Source organism: Rhinolophus sinicus, chromosome 18, assembly GCF_057876585.1.
Source record: "Rhinolophus sinicus isolate RSI-liver-muscle chromosome 18, RSI-T2T, whole genome shotgun sequence".
Lineage (NCBI taxonomy): Eukaryota > Metazoa > Chordata > Mammalia > Chiroptera > Rhinolophidae > Rhinolophus > Rhinolophus sinicus.
Window position 1 is genome coordinate 37,898,613 of NC_142518.1, and position 22,852 is coordinate 37,921,464.

Below are 22,852 nucleotides of genomic sequence, written 5' to 3' on the forward strand. Positions count from 1 at the left end.
GAGAAAGGCCACCAGGCCTGTTTTACACCATGTTAAATTACTTCAATAGTACAAACAGACAAAGGAGGGAGGAAGGAAGGGGATTTATGACTTAGGTTGGGGGATAGGTCACCAGCTACACTGACTTGAGAATGGAGCCCCCCAGGACTGCTTCACCTTCAGGCCACGATGCAGTTCTTGTCTCTGGACTGGCGAGTCATCCCTGGACATGAGTTCCCCCGGGGCGGTGGAGATGGGGAGTTGAGATTCTCTGTTACAGTGTCCTGAGCGGGCACTGGCCTGCATAGGTGTGGGGGCAGTGGGATGCGTTCCCCCAGGAAGAAGCCATCGTCCTCTGAGGACTCCGAACTAGAGCTGGAGGGCGAGCTGGAGCAAGATTCTGAGTCCGACCCTGATGCCAAGTCACACTGATGGTGGTGACCTCGGCGGCGGCGACGGCGGCGGCGATGTTGGTGGTGGTGGTGCTGATGGTGGTGGCGGTGACATGTGGGGGCCCTGGGAGGGGGACTACGTGGCCTGCGGCGCTGGGCTGGGGGTGCACTCAGGGTCCGCCGTGGGCCGCCCTCAGACACCAGAGGGTCCCGGAAACTGACACGCGGGGCGCTCTGACGACCAAAGGCACCATCTTCCAGGTCTGGTTGGCCCGAGGTCCCTGGGGGTGGCTCCGGGGCGCTGCGGAGCCCCAGCTCGGGCATGGAGTGGCGGTGAGGGGCCCCTCTCAGAAAGCGGGTGGGCTCCTCACCTGCAGCTGGAGAGATGGAAGGAGTCCCTGTATCTGCCTCTGCCCCAAGGGGAGGCCTGTGTAAGGGCCTTCTTTCCCCCATCAGGGCTGGGAAAGTGGGGCAAAGGTCGGAGACGGGCAGTGAAGTGGGGAGTCCGGGAAATATGAGGCCTTGGACAGGCTCCGAGTGGAGGTGGGGAGAGGGAGGTTGGAACGCAGGAGCAGAACTGGATGGGTGCATGGGGGCGTGGCATAGGCTGGAGCAGTTTAGGTTTGTGATGGGGTGGAGGGTCAAGGGTTTGGAGGAAAGGAGGAATTGGGCTCAAGCATGTACAAGCTGAGATACGGGAGGGCCTTGTACAGAAGGGGGCAGAACCAGGGTTTACGAGGGGGTATAGTTTGGGTGGAGACTAGGCTTGGAATGGTTTGGAGGCAGGGCCAGGGATGCCGCAGGTGAAAGGCCTGGGCGAGTCACTGAGAGGGGCCAGGATTGGGGATGGATGCTGAGTGGCTGGGCGTGACTCGAAGGTTAACTCACCAGGCGCTGGCTCCGTGCTGGCACCTTTGGTGGAGGTCTCGGACGCCCCCTCCACAGCAGAGAAAGAGGCTGTGGAGGCTGTGAGCGGTGGGGGAACTGTGCCCGCGCTCCAGCTGCGGCGGCCGGGCCCCGGAGCCGTGGGCTCGGACCCCAGGCTGCAGGCTCGCGAGCAGAAGATTAGGCCACGGCGTGGCAGGAAGGGGCGGCCCAGCAGGGCTCGCCCGCAGCGACTACAGCAGAAGCAGCGGTCTGAGGCGTGCCAATGCTGGCCCTCATAAGCCATCTGGCCCTGATCCAGGCCTGCGGGGACGATGTGAGGGGGAAAACTCAGGCAGAGCCCCCAGGCATATCCCCACCCTTCCTGAGTGGGGCCCTTCTCAGGAAGAAGCAAAGAATCTGAGGCAGGGTACCCGGAGACGCCCTCCCCCTGCCACCTCTCCAAAATGGGGCCCTTCTCTGGAGGAAGCAGGAAACCTGAGGTTTGATCCTCATCTCAGGGTTCCTCATGCTCTCCTATGAACTGGCTGATAAATGTCTCCTCCTCCCCCTCCCTTTCTTTCCCAGGGTGCTCCCTCCCAGAGAGGGGGTTGGGCAATTGGACACTAAGATGTGGGTCAGGCTTAGACATTAAGAGGTGGCTTCAAGTAGGAGAGTGAAAGGTGGACCTGAAGAAGAGGCCTGGGTTGTGGGGACAGGGCTTAGAAAGTAGGGCGGGGCCTTGGCGGGAACGGAGTAGAGCTTAGAGGGTAGGGTGTGGCTTAGAAATTGTGATGTACCTAGGCTGATGGATAGGGTTTGGCTTGGGGTATAGGGGCTAGACTGAGAGGGTAGCTCTGGGGGGATCTGGGAATTAGAGGGCACTCTGGAGGTGGGCCTAAATGTGTAGTGGTGCCTAGTGCCTAGTGCTGTGTAGGTGGGGTTTAGAAAGTATGGCAGATGAGGGATACTGGTGATGGGACTTGCAGTGAAGGGTATAGGTCTATGATGCTGGGGCTAGACCGAAAGTATGGGGGACAACCATGGATGGGGCCTGAAGGAAAGGAGGAATATAGGGATGTGCTGTGGCCCAGCTGTCCATCCATCCTCTGTCCAGTGCTACGTTCACCTACCAATGTGTTCCCCACAGCCATCACAGTACTCCGCGTGACGAGCCTCATAGCAGGTGCAGCAGTGGGGGCGGCTCTGACGCATGACATAGCGCTGCCCTCCTAGTGATGTTTCACACTCGAAGCAGCAGAAGTGACCCATGTGCCAGTGCCGGCCCTCGGCCTCCGTGCACTCAGGAGAGAAGATGATCTGTGGCGCAGGCCATCTGTGGCTGTCAGCGAGGCTTGCCCCTAGCCCTGCCCACCCTCCACTCCTACCCCTGGGCAGAGAGGCACAAACCTCATCACAGGCTTGGCAGCGTGGGCGCAGGCGTTCGGCATGGTGGCGACCACAGTAGACCTTGCCAGCATGGTAGAAGTAGATGAGGTCCACCAGCAGCTCCCGGCACGTGGAACACACAAAGCACTGGGGGTGCCAGCAGGCACCCAGGCCTGCGCGGCTGGCAAACACTGCAATGTCCCCACCTCCAATCTGCTTCCCACACTACCAGATGACAAATAGACACCATTATACTTACCAAGATGGTTAGATGGATGGGGATCAGCCAAGGCGTGCGTCATACTTGGGCCCTCCCCATGGCAGACCTTTGTGACTGGCCTCACCCACTGGGTAAATTTGAGACAGGCTCTGCCTACATGGGGGGCCTTACAGGCAAGTCTTGCCCTCGGGAGGTTGGGGAAATCATAGAGACAGGCAAGGCCCAGTGAGGGGACCTTAGTGACAGACCTCACCTAACAGTAGGATCTAAAGTTAGGCTCCACCTACGGGGGGTCGAGGGAGGGGCTTGGAGACAAATTCCACCCACTGCCAGGCTCTAGAGACAGGCCCTGCCACTGTGGGTGGGTTCTTAAGGACAAGTCTTGATCACAAGAGGACCAGAGAGACAGCCATGCCCCACGTCCACTGTGTGGAGGGCAGGAAACTAATAAAGAAGGCCTGCTAAGGCCTCCTTAGAGACAAACGGCACCTAACAGTGGGATCTGAGAGACAGGTCCCATCCACCAGGGGGCCCTACACACAGACAACGCTGACCAGGGAGGCCTTAGAAACCATCTTCGCCCAACAGTGAGAAGTGAGGAAAAGAGCCCATCCAGTAGAGGGGAAACTAGAGACAGACCACTAGGGCTTCAGTGACAGGCCTAATCTTTCCAGGGTCTGAGACATGGGCCCTGTATCCCCAGGGCTTGGAGCAAAAGCACCACTCACTCCCCGAGGCCCTCCATGACTCACCTCCTCACAGATGGCCCCAGTGATGGTCACTGGGAAGATGCGCACAGTGCCACGCCCCAGATTTTCCCGTTTCCGCTGCTGGCTGAAGGCTCTGAGCTCTTTCTTCTCCTCCTCTTCCAGTGCTGTGCAGTACTGTGCCTAAGGTGGTGGGGGTCATCCAGGCACCTCCTCTGATGTCTGCATCCCAACCCTCTTCCAAATGTCATCCACACTCAGAAATTTTACTTCTAGGCCATTGTATCGATGGTGCTTCCTGCCTGAAATACCCACCTCTGACCTCTCCCAAGGCCCAGCTGTGGTTTTGCTAAGGAATGTCCTGATTGCCCCTGACTGTCCACACCTTTCACCTCAGATCACCTTTCCCCCTCTGACCCTGCCCATCTCTGTCCAGCTGGCCAGCATGTGCCCAGGCTGTGCCCCCTACCTATCACGCCCTTCCTGTCTTCTCCCTCCTCACCTCACTGTCGTGTGGGGGCAGCTGATGGAGCAGCTGCTTGATCCTGTATTTCTCCCCGGGGCTGTTGACATAGGGGACCTTGTCCTCTGGGAGGCAGCTGAAAAATTGGTATACCTGGGAGGAAATGGAGGATGAGAGAAAACAATTGAGACTAGGAGTGAGCTCCTGGAATGCAGTGTGATGGTGGGTCCCTACTTCTCTGAGAAAATTAAAATCATCAGAAGGGAACTTCTACTGACTCCCTCCATCTCTCCTTCCTACAAGCCAGATCATTTTCATCACCTCCCAAACAGGCCGAGCATTCCCTCGTGTCTTGACTCCACTTTTCCCTATAGCTGTTGCTCTACTTTTCTCTTTCCCTTTAGAGCACAATTCCTCAAAAGAGTTATACACACTCACTGTCTCCATTTTCTCTCCTCGCAACCTCTCCAGACCCCACTCCGGTCAGCCTTCCCTGTCCCTTCAGTCCCTGCCCTTCCTCTAAAGCTCTTCCTGTCACAGACTTCAATGACATCTACATTGTTAAAGTCATTGTTCGGGTCTCAGTCCTCATCCAACTTGACCCATCAGTAGCACTGGACACAGCTGATGACTTCCTTTTCCTGGAAACACTTTGTTCCCTTGGCTTCCAGGACACCACACCATCCTGGTTTTCCTTCTACCGAAAGGAAACATTGGCCAACTCCTCTGTCATTTTGTTTTCTCCTCAACCAGCAGACCCCTACATGTGGGAGGGTCCTTAGGCTCAGTCCTTGGTCCTCTTGCCTCTGTCTCCATTCACTCGCATGGGAATCACATCCAACCTTATGACTATAAATATCATCTTGCAGCTAATACCTCACAAACGCATGCCTTCAGCCCTTTGACCTCTCATTTGAGACAACCACTCAGATGTCTAATGGTCATCTCTAACTCCAGATGTCAACACCAAACTTATGCTCTTAGACCTCAAACATGCTCCCACCTTGGCCTGACCCATAGCAGTTAGTCCATCCATCTTTAGGGTCATCTTTGACTCCTCTCTCTTACACACCCACAAACAAATCCTCTCAGCAGCTCCACGTTCAAATTATAACCAGAGGGGCCGGCCCGGTGGCTCAGGCGGTTAGAGCTCCATGCTCGTAACTCCGAAGGCTGCCGGTTCGATTCCCACATGGGCCAGTGGGCTCCCAACCACAAGGTTGCCAGTTCAATTCCTCAAGTCCCGCAAAGGATGGTGGGCTCTGCCCCCTGCAACTAAGATTGAACACAGCACCTTGGGCTGAGCTGCCTCCCGGATGGCTCAGTTGTTGGTTGGAGCGCGGGCTCTCAACCACAAGGTTGCCAGTTTAATTCCTCGACTCCCGCAAGGGATGGTGGGCTGTGCCCCCTGCAACTAGCAACAGGCAACTGGACCTGGAGCTGAGCTGCGCCCTCCACAACTAAGACTGAAAGAACAACAACTTGAAGCTGAACAGAACCCTCCACAACTAAGATTGAAAGGACAACAACTTGACTTGGAGAAAAGTCCTGAAAGTGCACACTGTTCCTCAATAAAGTCCTGTTCCCCTTCCCCAATAAAATCTTTAAAAAAAATTTATAACCAGAATCTGACCATCGCTTTACTCCTTCCACTGCCAGCACTGTCATCAGCCACCTAGACTATTGCAATAGCCTCCCCTTCACTGGTCCCCTGCTTCCACCTGCACTCATACAGTCTGTTCTATACTCAGCAGCCAGAGGGATCCCGATAAATCCTGAGACAAAGCACATCCCGTCTCTGCTCACAACTCTCTTGTGGTTTCTCCCTCATTCCAAGTCCAAGTCCTCTCCCCGCCACCTCTCTGACCTCACCTCCACTCTTCTCTACTCACTCTGCTCCAGTCACACTGGTCTCCTCACACATGCACATTCCTGTCTCAGGGCCTTTGCAGTAATTATTCCCTTTGCCTGGATCTCTCTAACTTCGGATTTCTGTGTGGTTCACTCTTCACCTCCTTCAGAAAGTTCAAACATCATATTCTCACAGAGGATTACTTGGGCACCCTGTTTACAATTATAAAGTCTCTCTCCATCTCCCCTGCCTTTAAAGAAATTTTTAACAGACCTTACACCATCTGACATATTTTTACAGGGTTGTGTATTCATTGTTGCTGCCCCCGGGAATCTGATCTCCATGTGGGCATATATGTATTTTTGTTTTGTTCACTGCTGTGTCCTCAGTGCCTAGAACAGTGTCTGCCATGCAGCAGGCACTCAATAACTGTTGAATGAATTAATCAATGGCGATGTGGTGAATGAAGTGCTGGGATAAGCCTCGAGGTAAGGGATAGAATAGGAGTGGGATGAAGCAGGTCCTGAGAAAATGGCTCAGTGATCACTGAGGATTCCCTGTGAATTTTGGGGGTTGACCACCTCTAAGATCATAGAGAGGTCAGAAAGACAGGTGCGGTCTGACCACCCACCCCAGGGTTGCCTCAGAAATAAGTTTCCACCTGAGTGTGTGTGTTTATGCTTGTTTGTGCGCCTATTGGAGAGCAAGAGTGGGTGGTGCCTTCTGGTCACCTGCTCTGGCTTGAGACCAGGGGGCACCCAGGCATACTCCTCTGAGGCACAGCCCGAGTCATCATCGGAGATGGAGTGGCGCTGGAAGTCTGAGATTAGCCGACACATGATGCGTTCCAGGTCCACAGGCACCGCGTGCACGGCATGCTCCTCCCGTGGGCATTTGCAGTGCTGGCAGATCTTTCTGAGGGGGCCGGGATGGGGGTCAGTTACTAAGGCTCAGTCAGCCCACTCGGATCCCTTGACAGCCCAAGTAAGTTCAACTTAGAGGCAAGGGCATTCAGATTATCACCACCAGAGGACTCGGGGCCTGGGGACAGGGCTGAGAGATGGGGCTGTGAGCCTGGGCACAGGAGGTGGAAGGGTGGCGCTGTGGGGTTTCAAGGCAGTCCGATAACTTTCAACTCTGGGACTTAGGCCTGAGTAGGGGTGAAACTCTGAGCTTGAGACTGGAGTTATACAGCTAGGGGCTTCCCCTCAGGACTGACTCTGGACATTGTGGGGGAACTCTCCCTGGAGACTGGCTCTAACCTGTGCTGAGGCTCTGAACTTGTGGATACGGCTCTGTCTGTGGTATTTTATGGGACGTTTTGGGTACAGGACTACAGCAGGAGGAGAGGACACTAAGTCAGGGAGAGGAGTTCCTAGTCCAAGAAGGTGTCTGGAGGTCAGTGGGCCGTGCTCAGAGCCCAGGACCGAGGATCTTCCTAGGGATGGGACTCAGGCTTGGGCAGGACAAGTCTAGGGCAGTGTCGTGGGTGGAGCTCTCCTGGGAAAGGGATAATAGGGAATGAGTCAGGGGGCAGGGTTCTGAATCAGAGATACAGGCTCTTTCCCCAACTGAGCTTCCTCTGTGAACCACCCCCCTTCCCCAGATCCTTACCCCTGGCTCAAGCCTAGGGGACTGGCCTAAATCTCTGGGGGATTCCCCTGAAGGTGGGGCCCTGACAAAGGTGAGGCCCTGGGATGGTCACCTACCTCCAGCCGTGCAGCAGGAAGCCAGGGCACTGCTCCCTGCAGGAATTGCAGGGCTGGCCTCGGTCTGGGTCCTCTGCCTCTGGAGGCTGTAGTGGGCGGAGGCAGACGCGGGACCAGGAGAGTCGCAGAGGCGGGGAGGGAGAAGTCAACGCCCGCCTCTCCACTCCAAGGCCCACAACCGCACGCTGGGGCCTGTCCCACCAGGGCAGCGCTGGGCAGGCTGGGACAACGCCCGGAGCGCGGGGGAGGGGGACACAACAGTGGTAGAGGCGGGAGAGCTGAGGCCACCTCTCTATATGCCCCCTTGTCAAGGAAGTCTCTTCCCCAGGCCAGCCTCGGACACCTCCCACCAGTTTCTGACTCCTCCAGGCCTCAAACACCTCCCCCAGAACTCAGTACTTTGCCTGCCCAGAGCACAGAGTCCCTAATCTGGGTGTCTCCCCCAGGCTTCATCTCGGGCCCCTTCTCCACCACGAGGCCAGCAGCATTCCAGTTCCACAGGGTAGGAGTTTCAGACCCCCTCCTTACAAGGGATCCACACATGAACCCCTCCCCCAAATGCTGGCTTCACCCTTTCATACCCAAGGAACTGGACACCCTCCTCCAGGACCTCAGGAGGCCCCTAATCCATTCAGAAACTCCACGCCCCAAGAAGCCTTGGCCCTTACCCCTCATATCCTAGGGCTATTCACTACTCTGCACCACCAAACACAGACCCCACCTAGAGACCCCCTCCAAAGGAAGAGCGAGACCGGAGACCCTCCTATCTAGGAACTCAAAGACTCCCTAGAAGTGAAAGCCTGGAAGCTCTCTTTCCCCAAATCCCAATCCCTCCACCCTCATTATTCTGGCACCACCTCACTCTTTAGTTCACCTCCCCCAAGGTACAGGGGGTGGTCCCTTCCCTCAGAAGCTCAAAAGGCCACTGTTTAATCCAGGACCAGGAGACCCAATCTTTTGGCCCTCAGAATCCCCTTCCATAATTCACACAAGAGGGGAGCACACTAAGTCCTTGGGGTGCTGATAAAAAGTGTGCGGAGAGGTGATTAGGGAGCATGGGCCCCCAAATCTCCACGTTCCTTCATCCACACGCTTCCAGCTACCCCAACCCCTCTGGTAATTCTGGGGATGGGGATTCCCAGACCCTCTGTGAATTTCGAGCACCTCCTCGCTATCCCTATCCCCAGCCCCCTCTCCTGGGCTTAAGTTTACCCCTGACGCCCGCCGCTGCCCTGAGTCTCGCTCACCGTGCGCGCCGAGCGGCGCCTTCGGGACCCACGCACGAACATGGCGCTCCCGGGCAGGGTCAAGCCGGGCCGGGTCAGGGGAATGGAATCCTCGCGGCCGTCAGGCTACCGCGCGTCCTGCCTGGAAGCTCTGTTCTGTAAATCTGAAACCGGCGGGGGAGGAGCACGCCTCGCAGCGCCGGCCTCTGGGCAAGTTGTCTCTCTAGGGCCAAGGCGCCCCCTGCCTAGAGGTGAAGGGCACGCAGCCCAGGAGCTCCGTGCAGGAGAGCTCCCCTGCCCTACTGCCAAAGGCTCCAGAACCCCAAGGTGCCACGTGGCCTCTCGCGGGACATTCTAGGGCTTGAGGGCTCTAGTGGGTGAGGGGGGATCGAAGTGGCGACCTGACTGCGAGGGGTGGTGCGCTAGGGTAATTGTATTGGCGTTTCGTGTTGATTTATCTTGCATGTTTATTTGGGGGAGGGTTAAAGCTACCTCTTGGCCCCCTCCCCACTGGTGACGTTCTGAGGGACTCTTTCCCCTGGATAAATGCTGCAAGAATGGTCCCCAACTCCATTGCAGCCCCAGCTGGTGCTCCCTCGCCCCCATCAGAGAGCTAGATCTTATACACCCCCACACAACCCCCGCTCCCATCGCTTCAAAGCAAGGATTATTTGAGATTTGTGGGAAGGAGGTTAAAGTCACTGGCCAGGTCCCATGCCCTCTTTCCATCTCCCTCCCCATCCTTATAGGCCCAGATGTTATCCCCACTAAATCCTGAGAAATAGATCTTAAAGCCTCCCCTCCCTTGCTCCCATTTTTCTCTCTCCAGTTAGATATCCCTTTCCCTGAGCTCAGTCCCAGAGCTGGGAGCCTCTCCTTGGTGTTCTCAAGCTTTGCTCTATCTCAGAGCTGGGAGGAGAGGGTCCCCCGCCCGCAGTCAGAACTCCGACGAGGGGCCGGGGTCTCTAATTAGGCCCCGCGGAGGTGGCGATCAGCCGGGACTTTCATCATGGGAGCTGGGGATTTCCCGCCCCATTACGCACGTCCCTATCACTTCCCGCCTCTCCTTGCCCCAGGGACAAGTCGGGGAGGGGTTAAAGGGAATGTGTGAACTAAGAAGTCAACCCGGCGCCCCGCCTACTGGCGGTGCGGCCTAGCGGGTCTCCTGGCTTTCCAGCTGGGGCGGAGACTAGGAAATGGAGAAACAGCCCGGTCTGAAGTATACGAGGCGGGTGGGTAGAGAGAAATCTCCCTGTGAAGTATGGGGTCGTATTCGAACCCCGTGGGGGATGTGAGGACAGGGCTGGGAAGACGCACCGGCTTAGGGACCAGAATTAGCAATGAACCCTAGGGGCTGGCGGATGGTTCAGTTGGTTAGAGCGGGAGCTCTTAACAAAAAAGTTGCCGGTTATATTCCTGCATGGGATGGTGGGCTGCGGCCCCTGCAACTTAAAGATTGAAAACAGCGATTGAAAACTGCCACTGGCCTTGGAGCTGAGCTGCGCCCTCCACAACTAGGTCGAAGGACAACAACTTGGAGCAGATGGGCCCTGGAGAAACACACTGTTCCCCAATATTCCCCAATAAAATTTATTTTAAAAAAAAGTAAAAAAAAAAAAAGTGAACCCTAGAAAGACAGGGCTTTCTGTGGCCTGTAGTGGGGCATTGGGCAAGGCTACTCAGAGGGTGACTTAGAACAGCAGGCGAGGCTTCACCGAGGAGGCTGCTCGGCCAAACACTGTTGGAAGTGCCTAAAATGGGGTTACTTGAACGGCGGCGCCCAGCAGGTCGGGGGCGGAGCTTCCTCTCGCCTCCTCTCCCCCATCCTCGCTTTGTGTTCCCCAAAAAAGGATACACTGACAAGTCAGAGCCGGATGGATTAGGTGGTTGAGGAGTTTATTTAAGGGAGGAGATTTAATATTTGTTCTTCCTCGGGGAGGGAGTCTTCAAACAATACCGAAGGGCACAGGAAGAGTAGGGGGAAGAGTAAGGGTCTGGAGGGAAGGGGGAGGGGCCACAGCCAGACAAAATGGCAACACACGGTCACAGGCACTACTGACATCACAGACACAGCAGAAGGTGTAGAATAGGGGGTCCAGATCAAGCCTCCAACCACCCCGGGACGGGTGGGGGTGTAGAGGGAGGGAGGGAGCAGTCACGAGAAAAGGGGGAGAGGAGTGGGCTGGCCCCACAGACCCATTGGCTCTGTCCTCTGATTACCTAGCTGTCACGTAGCGGGGGAGGGCAAGGGTACTTCCCTCTGGCTCCCACCCCTTGCCCTCCAAGCCATACCTCTCCACTCTTCCCAGGATCCCTCAGTCCCCAGCCTTGGCCAGGGATGCTCTTCTCCACCCCTAACAAAACCCATCCCATAGGCCCTAGCCACTGCTAAACCTTCCCACTTTAAAACATAGTTTCTTCACTGCCCCATTTCACTGTCCCTTCTGAAACCATCAAGCACGCCCCGCCCCTCTCTAAGCCCCACTCCATCTAGAACCCTGACCACGCCCTCACCCAAGCTCGGCCCATTCCTGAATCCCCCTTCTTTCCTGCCCCCTTAGAATCCAACTCAGTCATCTGAATGTTCCAAGCCCCATCCCTTCCGTGGGCTCAGGTCCCAGTCTAAGACCCACCCACTCTGGAGACTCACCCACTGCCTGGTTCAAGCCCCACCTGTTCTAGAACTCTCAGCGTTCTCCCAAACCCTGTCCCCAAGCCCCCAAGTCCCCAAGTCATACCCCTTCCATAGAACCAAGTCCTACTCCAAGCCTTGCCACTCTGTGGCCCACCCGCTGCCTCACTCAAAGCTCTGCCCCTTCTAGAACCACGCCCTCGGCCTCCTTCCAAGCTCCACTCCAGAATGCTCTAGGGCACTCCTCTCCTTCATTGCCAGTATGTCTGGAACCCAACCCACCTGCTTACTAGTCCCCTTCACCCCAGAGTTCCTCTCCAAGACCACTTTGGGTCCCAAGCCCCCAATCTCTGCCTTTCTCAGGGTTGAATTTTCCGTAATAGACCCTGTTCAAGCATTGCTGGAGGAATCAAGGTCAATGTTGGGAGAAGGGGAAGAAGAGAAGTCAGTCTGAAGTCACGCCCACCCACCCCACACAGCCTAGGTGTGTCTCCTCCCTGTCCCCCTTTCAGAGTCCTCCCCAACCTCAGGGCACAGGGCCAAGGAACAGAGAGGGGCCATGGGATGCAGGGGAAGGGCTAGGGGTAAGAGAGGAGCCCCCTTAAGATTGGGGTCTTAATGCATTAGGGGAGTAGAGTGGGGGCAGGGCTCAGACAGACAAATAGATATCTATATATATTTATATATATGTGAGATATATATATAGGTATATATATATATATATATATATATATATATATATATATATCAAAGACAGTTAAGGGTCTCCTGGCTTGAGGGACGGAGACCTGGGGTGTAGGGTTGGGAAGGGGGGCAGGCCTTCTCCTGAGCTCTTGCCCACCCATGGGGTCCTCCCGGGCTGCACTGACCTGTGAAGACAAAAGACACAGAAAGGAGAGGGGGTCCAGACACAGGTGGACCCCTTAGGGAGGGGCTGGGATGCTATGTATTTGCCCTGGCTTTACCCTCTGCCTGGCATGCCTTTTCTTCCTTTTTCTTTCACTCAGAGTCCTGGAGTCAGTTTCATCCCAGCTGCCCCTACTGGGATTGATATACCTCGCCCCACTAGATTAGGTACCAAAGAAATTATGGTCCCCACTCCCCCAACCCAAAGAGATCCATTAACAGGAACGGTTCTAGTCATTGGTTATTAACTATATTGAACCAAACAAAGATTCTCATCATTGTGGAGCTTACATTGTAGCAGGGGAGACAGATTTCAAACAATGACCATAATATATAAAGTGATCTAGCATAACATAAGGTGATAATAAGTGAAATGGAAAAACAAAAAGTAGACCAGGATGAGGAGATTAGGAGTGCCAGTAGGGGAAGGAAGTTTGCTGTAGTAAGTAAGGTAGTAAGTAAGGTAGCCAGAGAAGACCTCATTGAAGATGTGACACTGGAATAAAGAGTTAAGGAGGTGAGGGAATGAAGCATGCAGATAACTGGGGGAAAGAACATTCCAGGCAGGGGGTACAGACAATGCAAAGGCTCTGGGGTGGGACAATGTTCAGTGTGTTTGAGGAACAGCAAGGAAGTCAGTTGGGCTTGAATGGAATGAGCAAGGGAGAGTGGTGGGAGTTAATGTCAGGGAGGCAGGTAATGGGGTCACATAGGGCATTGTGGACTAGGTTGTGAGGACTTCAGCTTTGACTCTAGATGAGGTATAAGTCATGGGAAGATTCTGAGCAGAGGAGAGTAAAATGAGAGTAAAAAGTCTCATGCTATGTTGTTTCTATTATTTCCTCAGTAAGTGTTTCTTAGCAGTGCTCTAATTGATATGTGTACAGCATGAATAAGGCATGGTCACATCCTCTAGTCTACTGGGACAGACAGTCAATAAATATATAAACTAATAATTACAGACTTTGGTAAAGAAAAGCACAGGGTACTATGTGAGAGGTAACAAAAGGGGACTTGTGAGGAGTTGGTCAAGTGTGTGAGGCTGTGAAACTGCAGAGGGAAAACAAGTATCAAGGCCCTGAAGTTGGATTGTGCCTGGCACATGGAGGTGGCCAGTGTGACTGGAACAGAGTGTGTGTGTGTGGGGGGGAGAGTGGTAGAAGGTGAGAGGTCAGAGATGTGAGGAAAGGAGCTAGATTGTGTAGGGCCCTGTGAAGGCTTTGGCTTTTAATCTGAGTGAGGTGGGAGTCCAGGCAGAGCTCTGAGCCCAGCAGGATGGTGGCCTGACTTAGGATTTAATGGTATCCCTCCTAATGCTGTGAATAGAACAGAACAGGAATGGGGATGGAAATCTCCAGGGGAGATGACAGTGAGAAGTGGGAGGATTATGGATATATTTTGAAGGTAGAGCCAACAGGATTTTTTGATGAATTAGATGTGGGATGGGTAATAAACTCCTAACTGCCCTTTCCATCCTTTCCAAGTGCCAGAAGCTACCTCCACCCACGTGTTGCCACCTCCTTGTCTTTCCCCTCTCACACAATCCCCTTGCCTCTTCTCCCCAACTTCCCCCATCACATGTGAGAGAATTCTCACTTCTCTTTTCAGGTCCAGAAAGAAGGCCAGCAAGTCTTTCCAATGCCCCTGCCCCGCCCATTTTCCTTCTTTGAAATTCCACACCACCCCCCTCACCTTGAGAGTTGGAGAGAAGTGGCAGATCTAGCACCTCCTCCCAGATTGGTGAGCTTGTCTGACCTTCATGACCCAAACCTGTTTACCCTCACCATCTATTGGCCTTATAACATACTGGCTTATTAATCACTCCTCTTCCCTCCACCGCTCCGCTGATTCTCTACTATGCTAAGTCCCCCTATTGTTCCCTCCTTTCATTGGTTGCTCTGTTCGTTTCTCTCTTCCATCCCTTCCCTCAGAGCTGCACTTCTACCTCTCCCATTGGCTCTTCATTCTGCCCATCTTCAAGCACCACTACTCCTGCTCTCCATTCATTGGATAAATTTTCGCTCTTAGCATTGTAGCTCCGCCTCTCTGTTGGCTCCTGCAAACTCCAGCATCTCACGTACCATTTACTCCGGATTCTTATTGGTTCACTGACCCGCCCATCTCCTTTCTGGTACCCTCCTTGGCCACACCGCCCGCCCGTCACTCACCAGACTACATCTGATTGGAGAAGGAGGTGGGCGCACCCTGAGGGCCATAGCCTTGCTGCCCGTAGTCGCCCTGAGGGCCGTAGCCAGTGCCACCGCTGCCGGCCGGCTGCCCGTAGTCGGGCTGGTAGCCGCCTTGGGGCCCGTAGGAGTCCTGGGGCCCGTACCCGCCGGGGCCCTGCCCGTAGCCTGCCTCGCCGTAGGCGTCCCCGGGCGCCGGTTGTTTCTCGGGGGCTCCGGGAGGCGCGCGCATGAATGGAGCGGCCCAGCCTGTCTCCTTGAACACGAACCACAGGTTGCCGACCCAGAGCACCAGGTTCAGGAAGCCAAACACCTGCGGGGAGAAAAAGCCCGGCTGTCGTCCCACGCCCATTACCCGGGGAACGTTGAGGCCGCGCGCGTCGGGCATGGATCTGCGGGCCCCGGAAGGGAGGTGGTTTCTGAAACCCGGACCCTCCGAGTCCCGGCGCATGAACATCAAAGTGCAGAAAAATCACCTTGGGTGGGGAGGGGCAGGGAGCGTTAGAATTCAGATTCCCAGGGATGTTGAGATATAGTAATATTACATATATATGTTTACATATTTGCTCACCTACATGTTACATATACACGTTTATACATGTATAAAATACAGTAAACAAGTTTAAAAGTTTAATAAAATGTTAAGCATAACTGATTAAATATGTAAATATGCCACTAATAGATGCATAAGTACACATGTATACTCAAATTTGTGTAACTACACATGTATGAAGTATATAAATATATACTTTTATATTAAAACATTCATGTTTTATAAACACAAAAATATGTTTTATATGATCTATTTTAAATAGATACAATATAATTCAATTTTGGGACAGGAACTAATATCCACAGTTGAGGAAACTGAGGCCCAGAGAGGCTAATTTGCCTAAGGTCTCAGCCAGCAAGTGATTCAGCCAGAAAGACAGTTGGACTCTTGACATCTGTAACATTTGTATATGACTTACCATATGCCAATCCCTTTTCTAAGCACTTTGTATGTTATTAGCTCACTAAATACTCAACTTTGGAACAGGACCTATTCTAAGTTTTCAATTTACATGCTCAAACTGAGGCCTGAGAGGCTGAATAACTAGTTTCAGGTCATAGAGCTTCCAAGTGGCAGAGCTGGGATTTGAGCTCAGAGAGACTCCAGCCAGTAGGGGGAGTCCAGGTGGGAAATATTTCAAGTTAGTCATTTTGCATATAAGGAAACTAAAGTCCAGAGAGGGTACTGACTTGCCAGAGATTTTACATGACCAGGCTGGGCCTGGGACCCAGGTCTCCCAAACTTAATTGGACAGAAGATCTTATGTTCTCCTCTTGGGGACAGTCTGTGGTGTCAAGATGGTTGCAGTTGTTATCTAATCCTTCAAGGCTTTGTTGTTGGCATGCCTTCTCCGGGAAGCCCTCTTGGATTTCCTCTGAGTTCTCCTCTCATTCTCCCTCCACCATTCCTCATGCCGGACTGCAAGGGACCCAGCTCCCCTCCCCAGCCAGCGCAGCCAACTTCCCAGGGCTTACCACCGAGGTATTGAGTCCAGAGGTCACAGGGTCTCTTATCTCCTTGCATGTATTCTCCTTCGTGTGGCAGCTAGGTATCCCCTTGATAATGGTCTCTGGGTCTGTGGCCATCTTCACATCTGTCAGCCCCTTGGCCCATGCCGACGAGCTAACCAGCCACATGAAGGCAAACACTGCTGTGGCCAGGAAGTCCTAGGATGGACAGTGGAGAGAGGAAGACGGCACTGTGAGTGGGCGCCTTCATGCTGGGCTGTGGGACCTCCTCAGATCACAAGCTTTCTTGATAGGGGGCGGTTCCCCTAGAAGAGGACTGTCTGTCTCCTGCCTTTTCCCCAACATTCACTTGAAGGTGGCCCTCCTAGCTGGGGCTTGTGTGTGTGTACGTGACACAGAAGATGTGGGAGTATAATAGTGATATGTGGGTGTGAGGGTGGGGGGATTCTGTGGGATGGCTGCCAAATCTGTGGAAAGGAATGTGTTTTTCCACTTTGATCTGAATGTGGGAATATGTGTCATCTCGTGTCTGGGAAAGTGTATGAGTACAGCTGTGTAGGAATCAGTGTGTCTGTGGCATAGCATGACAGCATAGCATGACTGTCACAGTGAACCTCTGTGTGCCTTCCTTTGATCTATACTGTGTGCTTGTGTGAGAGGTGGCAGGTTTCCAGGTGTAGGCCTGTCTGGGATTCTGTGTGGGCTAAAAGTGTGTCCCTGTCACTCTATGATTTGGTGTTCCTACTGTGTTTCCCCGAAAACAAGACCTAACCAGAAAATAAGCCCTAGCATGATTTTTTAGGATGACATCCCCTGAACATAAGCCCTAATGCATCTTTTGGAGCAAAAATGAATGTAAGACCTGGTCTTATTTTTGGGGAAACACGGTAATGCTCATAGCAACGGCAGCAGCAGCAGTAACATGTGTGGCTATTATGGTGGCTGCTTGCACGCGGGCCGATCTGGGATTTGGTGTGGCCCATTAACATGGCTGTTTCCCCAAGGCTCCGTGTTCCCTGGCCCCTGCATGCAAGTGGCTGTGGGGGCTCACCAGCATGGGCCCTTTGTTGTTCTCTCGGTACTTGTTCTGCAGAAAGATGTAGGTGGCCAGAGCCCCCATGGAGTAGAGGAAGGCAAACACGGCCACGGTGACAAAGAATTCTGCCGATGAGGAGTAGTCCCCCAGTAGGAAGACTTTGGAAGTTCCCCCTCTGCAGTCGGGTGCATCAAAGTACACTTGGTGCAGCCTGCAGAGAGAGGTGGGCAGGTGTAGCCCAGACCCTAAGAACCCCCTCCCCCCCTGCCCAGCCATGAGTCCCCCAAATTGACAAGGTCCCAGGAAGGGGCGGAAATAACCATCCACAGAGCACCTACTGTGTACCAGTCACATTTCATTGATTGCTCATAGCACCCCCAGGAAATAAGTCCTATTCACCTGTCACTCCAACCCAGTCACCTTGGGCCTCTTGGTTATTCATGGAACATACTAAACACTCTTCCACCCCAGGGCCTTTGCACTAGAATGTCCTTGTAGATATCTTTATGTCTTACTCTCTTCATCTCCTCCAAGCTTTGTTCAACTATCCCCTTCTCAGTGAGGCCTTCCCTGATCTTACCATTTAAAATTAAGTTCAACCATTCCCTTCCAGCACTCCTTAGTCCCCTTCCTTGCTCCATTTTTCACTATAGCAGTGATACCCCATCTGACATACCATTTTTTTCTTGATTTTTGCTGATTTTTCTCGATTTTTTCGATAGCATCTGTAACCACTGTGACACCACAGGGAGAAGGCAGGGCTTTTCCCTTTGTTTTGTTTACTGTGGTGTTTCTAGGGCCTGAAACAGTGCTGCTGCATTGTAGATGCTCAATAAATGTTTAGTAAATGAAACGTAGGCTCAGTGAAGTACATTACCCTGTTTAAAGTTACTCAGCTGGCAAAGGAATGGCAGAGTTGGGATCTGAACCCTATGTTTTCCCCCTACATATTGACGCTTCTACTCATCCTACTTCAGGTCCCCAAGAGAAGGAAATGTATGCGTAGCAGAGGAGAGCCCAGAGACTACAAAATAGGAAGAGACGGGCAGACAGTGGGATAGAAGGCACCCTGGAACGGGATGTGTATATACGGGCAGGAGGGGCACACTGGGAAGGCATGGGGCTGAGGCCTTTCCCGTGCTGTGATGGAGGAGGGGTCATAGCGAGAAAATAAATATGTGTGTGGAGGACTGGGGTGGGGTCCCTGAGCTCTCACCTCAGATTGGGGGCAGGATCCTGAGACTGAGCAAATGGTGCCAGTGCCCTTGTACAGCAAAGGTCCTAAAGCTTATGAGTATTGATCCCCTACTAACCACTTTACATAATTTCTTCACTTAATGACCCTCTCACCCACAATTGTCTAAAGCAGGTATTATTATACCCATTTTATAGACGAACAGAGGCTCAGCAAGGTTATTTGCTTAAGGTTGTGTAGCTGCTAAATGTTGGAGCTAAGAGTTAAATCTGGGTTTGAGTTTCTAGTGTGCTGGGTTAGGAGAGTGGGTATCCGAGGGGGTAATGAAAGGCCCTTGCGGGGTATTGGGGCCGTGGGTGGGTTGGTTAGGGGGACCAAGGGCACGGACTTTTCCCGGGAGACTTGTGGGTAAAGGTCAGATCCTCAGGACCCAAGGTCTTAGGCATTGGAGGTGTTGGAGGGGGATCCACAGATTTTTGTGGTCTTCTGGATTCCCAAAGGGCCTGCTCTCAGAAACATCCCATGCTGCCAACTCCCTCAAACTTGGTTCCCTGGCTTCTGTGAGCCTATGGATCCTTGGTTGCTCCCCTGCTTCTTAGGCCTCCTGGCACCTCCTTTTCTTTCAACGATTGCTCAGGGCCTGTGCTGGGCTTTCTTCTCTTCACTCTGCCCTCTCACCCTCGGTGCTCTCCTGAGCCTCCATTTACTCTTAGTTCTCAAAATCCCCCAATTTCCAACTCAATTAGTGACCTCTTTCCTGAATCCCTTAAACTTATTTATTTTCTTTATGTTAACAAACACTTATGGAGTACTTACTGTGTGCCCAGCACTGTGCTAAACACTTTACAAGTATTAATTCATTTCATATTCATCATAACCCTGCAAGGTGAGTATTATTGTCCAATTTTACAGGTGAGGAAATTGAGATCTGGAGCAGTTACGTGATTTGTAGAAGTAGTGGAGGAGCCCCAGAAGCCTCTATTGAAATTGTGTCTGTGGGTCTCTGTCTCCCCAGCCTCCAGGAGGTAAGCATCTCCTTGAGGGCAGTGACCTTGCCTGCTTCTGCTCACTCTCATGTACCTAACACCCAGCACAAAGTATGAGTTCAATACATATCAGAATTGTGTAATTGGTTTTAATCATTCCCTCTAGCTAAATAGCACTCTCTCATTATTCTCTGTCATAAAACCCTGCGTGAGGATCCTCTCCATGAATTTCTCCCCATCTGCAATTATCCTCTTTATTAATTAATTTTTTATAATGTTGGCTCCATGAGGGTAGGGAGCTTGGTCTATTTTGTTCACTGTTATGTCCCCAGCACTTTGAGTAGTACCTGTCATACAACAGATTCTCAAAAAAATGTGTATGGAATGAATGGGAATTAAATAATAACATTGGCTAACATTAGTTGAGTACCTTCTGCATTAAGGCTATATCTACTTATATCCTTTTACTTTTGAACCTTGTTTATTGCCCATCTCCTGCCCCTCCCTTCACTAGACAATAGCCAGAGGGCAACAGCCTATGTCTGTCTTGCTTATCACATGTCCTAGACGTCCAGAGCAGTGTCAGGCGCAACGTAGGTGCTCAGTGCATGCCCAGTGACCTGAGTAGGTGTGGTCCCCTGAGGTGGGGGCTAGGCAGGAGCCACCCAGGAAGAACTGTTGGCATATCCCACCCCACACCACCCTCTCTCAGGGTCCCAGAGGTGGGGCAGGGTGGGGGCACACCTGAAGGGGTACTCGAATTCGACCTTGATGCTGAGGTTACTGTGGGTCTTGTTGGCACAAAGCACACTCAGCTGGAGCTCCCCACTGTAACTGCCGCATGTGGCAAAGGCGAAGATGGCGAAGACCTTGGCAGCAGGGATGGAAATGGCCATGGTGAGCCTGTGTGCATGTGGGATGGGGGTGCCCTCCTCTGGACAGATCAGGGCCCAGCACAGGCAGCAGCAGATGGACCGGTCCCCACCCCCACACCCTAATCAGGGCTCATCGGGCCCAAGGACAAGCTGATTACAGGGGTGTGGCTGTCTCTTCCTGTCTTTCTCCTACTGTCTCTCTCTGTCTCTACCTCTCAGTGCTCTGGCCCCCTCCTTTTCTCTCTTCTGTCTCAGTCTCTCTATTTCTATGTCTCTCTGCATTTTTGTCTGTCTCTGTTGTTCTCTATTGTCTTTATTTCTCTCGGCATCTCTGTCTTTGTTTCTTTATGTCTCTTTCTCAGATGTCTCTCTGTCTCTCTGCGTCTCTAGTATCTCTAGTGTCTCTTTCTGTCTCTTTTTCTCTATCTCTTTCTGTGTGAATGTATGTCTTTCTCTATGTCTTTCTGTTTTTCAGTCTGTCTGTCTCTATCTCCCTGCTCTGTCTCTCACTTAGTCTCTGTATGGTGCTCTGTCTCCCTCGCGCCTTTCTCTATCAGTCTCTCTTTTTCTCTTTTCTCTGAGTGTCTCTTTTTCTCTCTGTCTCTTTCTCTCCCCAACCCCATTTTTCTGCCTCTCGTCCTGTGTCTATTTCCCTCTGCATCTCTTTCTCTGTGCATCTCTCTCTGTCTCCCTTTTCTTTGTCTCTTCCTGTTTGTTTTTGCTCTCTCTCCTATCTCTGTATCTCTTTTTTCTTGGTATTTCCATCTCTGTCCCCATCGTTCCCTGTCTCTCATTCTGTCTTTTTCACTGTCTCTGGTTTTCTCTTGGCTTTGCGTCTCTCCCGCAGCAACCAGCTTCAGGCTCCACCTCTCCTGCCTCTCTCACCTCAGGAGAGGAGGTAGGACGTCACAATCTTCCACTTCACAACGGGGGTACCCTTGGCCTTATGTGACTGTCACTTCACGGCCCATCCATTCTCTGGCCCCAAACCCTTGGGACTTCACCCTACAGTTCCCTTCCACCCCAACCCACCCATTCATTCTTTGCTCCCCACCCCTACTCCACCCCTGCTCTTCCGGACCCCACTACCTCCCTCCTCTGTCCCCATGGCCCAGACCACACTCACCCATTGCAGCACCTTCACGAAGCCAAGGGGCTCCTTGACCACCCGGAACTGACCCCCGGCCACCAGCTGAAGAGAAAATCGGTGGGGAGGGGGTGGGGTTGTTGGGGATGGAGAGGGAGGTGAGGGGTAAGGCCACCAGGCGCTGCTCCCTGGGGATAGGGCATGTGACCTCCGGGAGGGAGTGACGACGTTTGTTTGGAAAGGGGATGAGAAAGAGAAAGTGACACTTCGGGGAAGGTGTGGGCACTGGGTCTCTGATAGAAGACCCCTGGAGTTCAGAACTGGTGGAGAGGTCGGGGGAGATGGTGCGATAGATGGCAGAGGGAGTCGGGGTGAGGAAGATGGGGGTGGAGTCAGGATGGGTTAGGGAAGGTGAGATCTGAAATGGTAAAGGTGAGTCAGATGGTGAAGGGGATCAGGTGCAGAGAGTGAGAAATGAGTCGGGGTTCATTGGGGTGGGGGAAGGGGTCTTCAGTGGTGAAGGTGAGTCATAACAGGGAGAGAGTCAGATTGGCTAGGGTGGGGGAGGGGTCTGCAGCGGTAAACGTGAGTCAGATGATGGTGATGGGGGGGTCTGAGGTGATGAGGATGGGGAGGGGTTGGTATTGATTAGAGAGGGGGGTGAGGTGGTGAAGAGTGAGATGGCAGAGAGGGTCTGGGCTGATGAAGGTGGGGGAGGGCTGGGACAGGCTTCACTGGATATGTGCTGGGGGAGGAAAGACTTGGGGGTTTGGAGATACAAAACCAGATCGACCCTCTTGGTCTGCCTTGGGGGAAGGGGTGGTCGTCCACTGGGGTACCGTCTGTGTTTGGGAGGAGCGGGTGTCAGCCCTCCCCCCACCCCCGCCCTCATGCCTTCTGTCGCTCTGTTTCCTAGCTCATCCTCAGCACCCTCCTTCTTCCTTCCACTCTGCCCTCCTCCCCCTTTGCCCATTCCCTAGTCCCAAGACCCCCTCTTCTTCCCTTCGTCGCTTGTAAGGGAACCGGGCTTGTGGCAGCCCCCGCTGCGGCAGTGAGGACGGCCCTCGCTGCGGCAAAGGGTGCACTCCTTCTTTTCTCCACTTTCCCCTTCCCTCTCTGCCGCAGACCCCAGCCCCAGCGCGGGGGACCCGGGGTCCGCTGCCAGGACCCCGACTACCACCTCTCAAAGTCGGCGGATCCGCTGCGACCCGGGCGGGGAGGCTGGGCAGCGGCGGGCTCTGTCCGCGGTGCTGGAACGCGTACCTGATTCACCACGTCCATGTCGGCCAGCAGCAGCATCAGCAATGCGGGGGGCGGGAGGAGCCTGCTAGCAAGGGCGGGCGCGGCGGGGGGGTAGCGCGCGATCCTCAGAACAGCCCAGACGGCCTCAGCTCCGCCCCTCGCGCCCCCCGCCTCTCTGGCCGCGCACGCCTGCGCACAGCGGCAGTTTCTAAGTCGCTGGCGGCCATTCCAGCCCCGAGGCTGGAGGCATGAGAATCCTGTAGGAAGATAGTCCTCTCTGAAAACACAGCTAGAGGTCTGAGGATAGGAGGATCGTTCAGCCCTACAGTATGACATTTTGCCAGGCCCTTTACTGAGTTTGTAGAATGTGTTCACTCATTTAATC

At 53.4% G+C, this 22,852-nt stretch overlaps 2 protein-coding genes across 2 annotated transcripts; both read right to left on the reverse strand.

The window, feature by feature from the left end:
• Positions 1–67: 67 nt before the first annotated feature.
• On the reverse strand, positions 68–9,389 carry PRICKLE3 (prickle planar cell polarity protein 3). The gene is made up of 9 exons (XM_019714287.3): positions 8,823–9,389; positions 7,576–7,661; positions 6,598–6,781; positions 4,054–4,167; positions 3,597–3,734; positions 2,646–2,849; positions 2,369–2,555; positions 1,260–1,559; positions 68–748 (listed from the first exon to the last, which is right to left on the reverse strand). The coding sequence occupies exons 1-9, from the start codon at positions 8,862–8,864 to the stop codon at positions 159–161; spliced, it is 1,845 nt and encodes a 614-aa protein (XP_019569846.3). The 5' UTR covers positions 8,865–9,389; the 3' UTR covers positions 68–158.
• Positions 9,390–10,680: 1,291 nt separating this feature from the next.
• Positions 10,681–22,579, reverse strand: SYP (synaptophysin). Its single transcript, XM_019714288.3, has 7 exons — positions 22,489–22,579; positions 21,265–21,330; positions 20,008–20,132; positions 17,098–17,293; positions 16,053–16,244; positions 14,508–14,838; positions 10,681–12,302 (listed from the first exon to the last, which is right to left on the reverse strand). Exons 1-6 carry the CDS (start codon positions 22,522–22,524, stop codon positions 14,512–14,514), a joined length of 942 nt encoding a protein of 313 aa, XP_019569847.2. The 5' UTR covers positions 22,525–22,579; the 3' UTR covers positions 10,681–12,302; positions 14,508–14,511.
• Between the last annotated feature and the right edge of the window lie 273 nt (positions 22,580–22,852).

Coding starts and splice junctions, on each gene's coding strand:
- SYP (XM_019714288.3), bottom strand. CDS start 22,524: ATGCTGCTGCTGGCCGACATGGACGTGGTGAATCAG. Junction 21,331..22,488: donor ACATGGACGTGGTGAATCAG/GTACGCGTTCCA, acceptor TTTTCTCTTCAG/CTGGTGGCCGGGGGTCAGTT. Junction 16,245..17,097: donor ACAACAAAGGGCCCATGCTG/GTGAGCCCCCAC, acceptor TGTCCATCCTAG/GACTTCCTGGCCACAGCAGT.
- PRICKLE3 (XM_019714287.3), bottom strand. CDS start 8,864: ATGTTCGTGCGTGGGTCCCGAAGGCGCCGCTCGGCGCGCACG. Junction 4,168..6,597: donor CTGGTCTCAAGCCAGAGCAG/GTGACCAGAAGG, acceptor ATTTCCTCCCAG/GTATACCAATTTTTCAGCTG. Junction 749..1,259: donor CAGCACGGAGCCAGCGCCTG/GTGAGTTAACCT, acceptor CCATCTCTCCAG/CTGCAGGTGAGGAGCCCACC.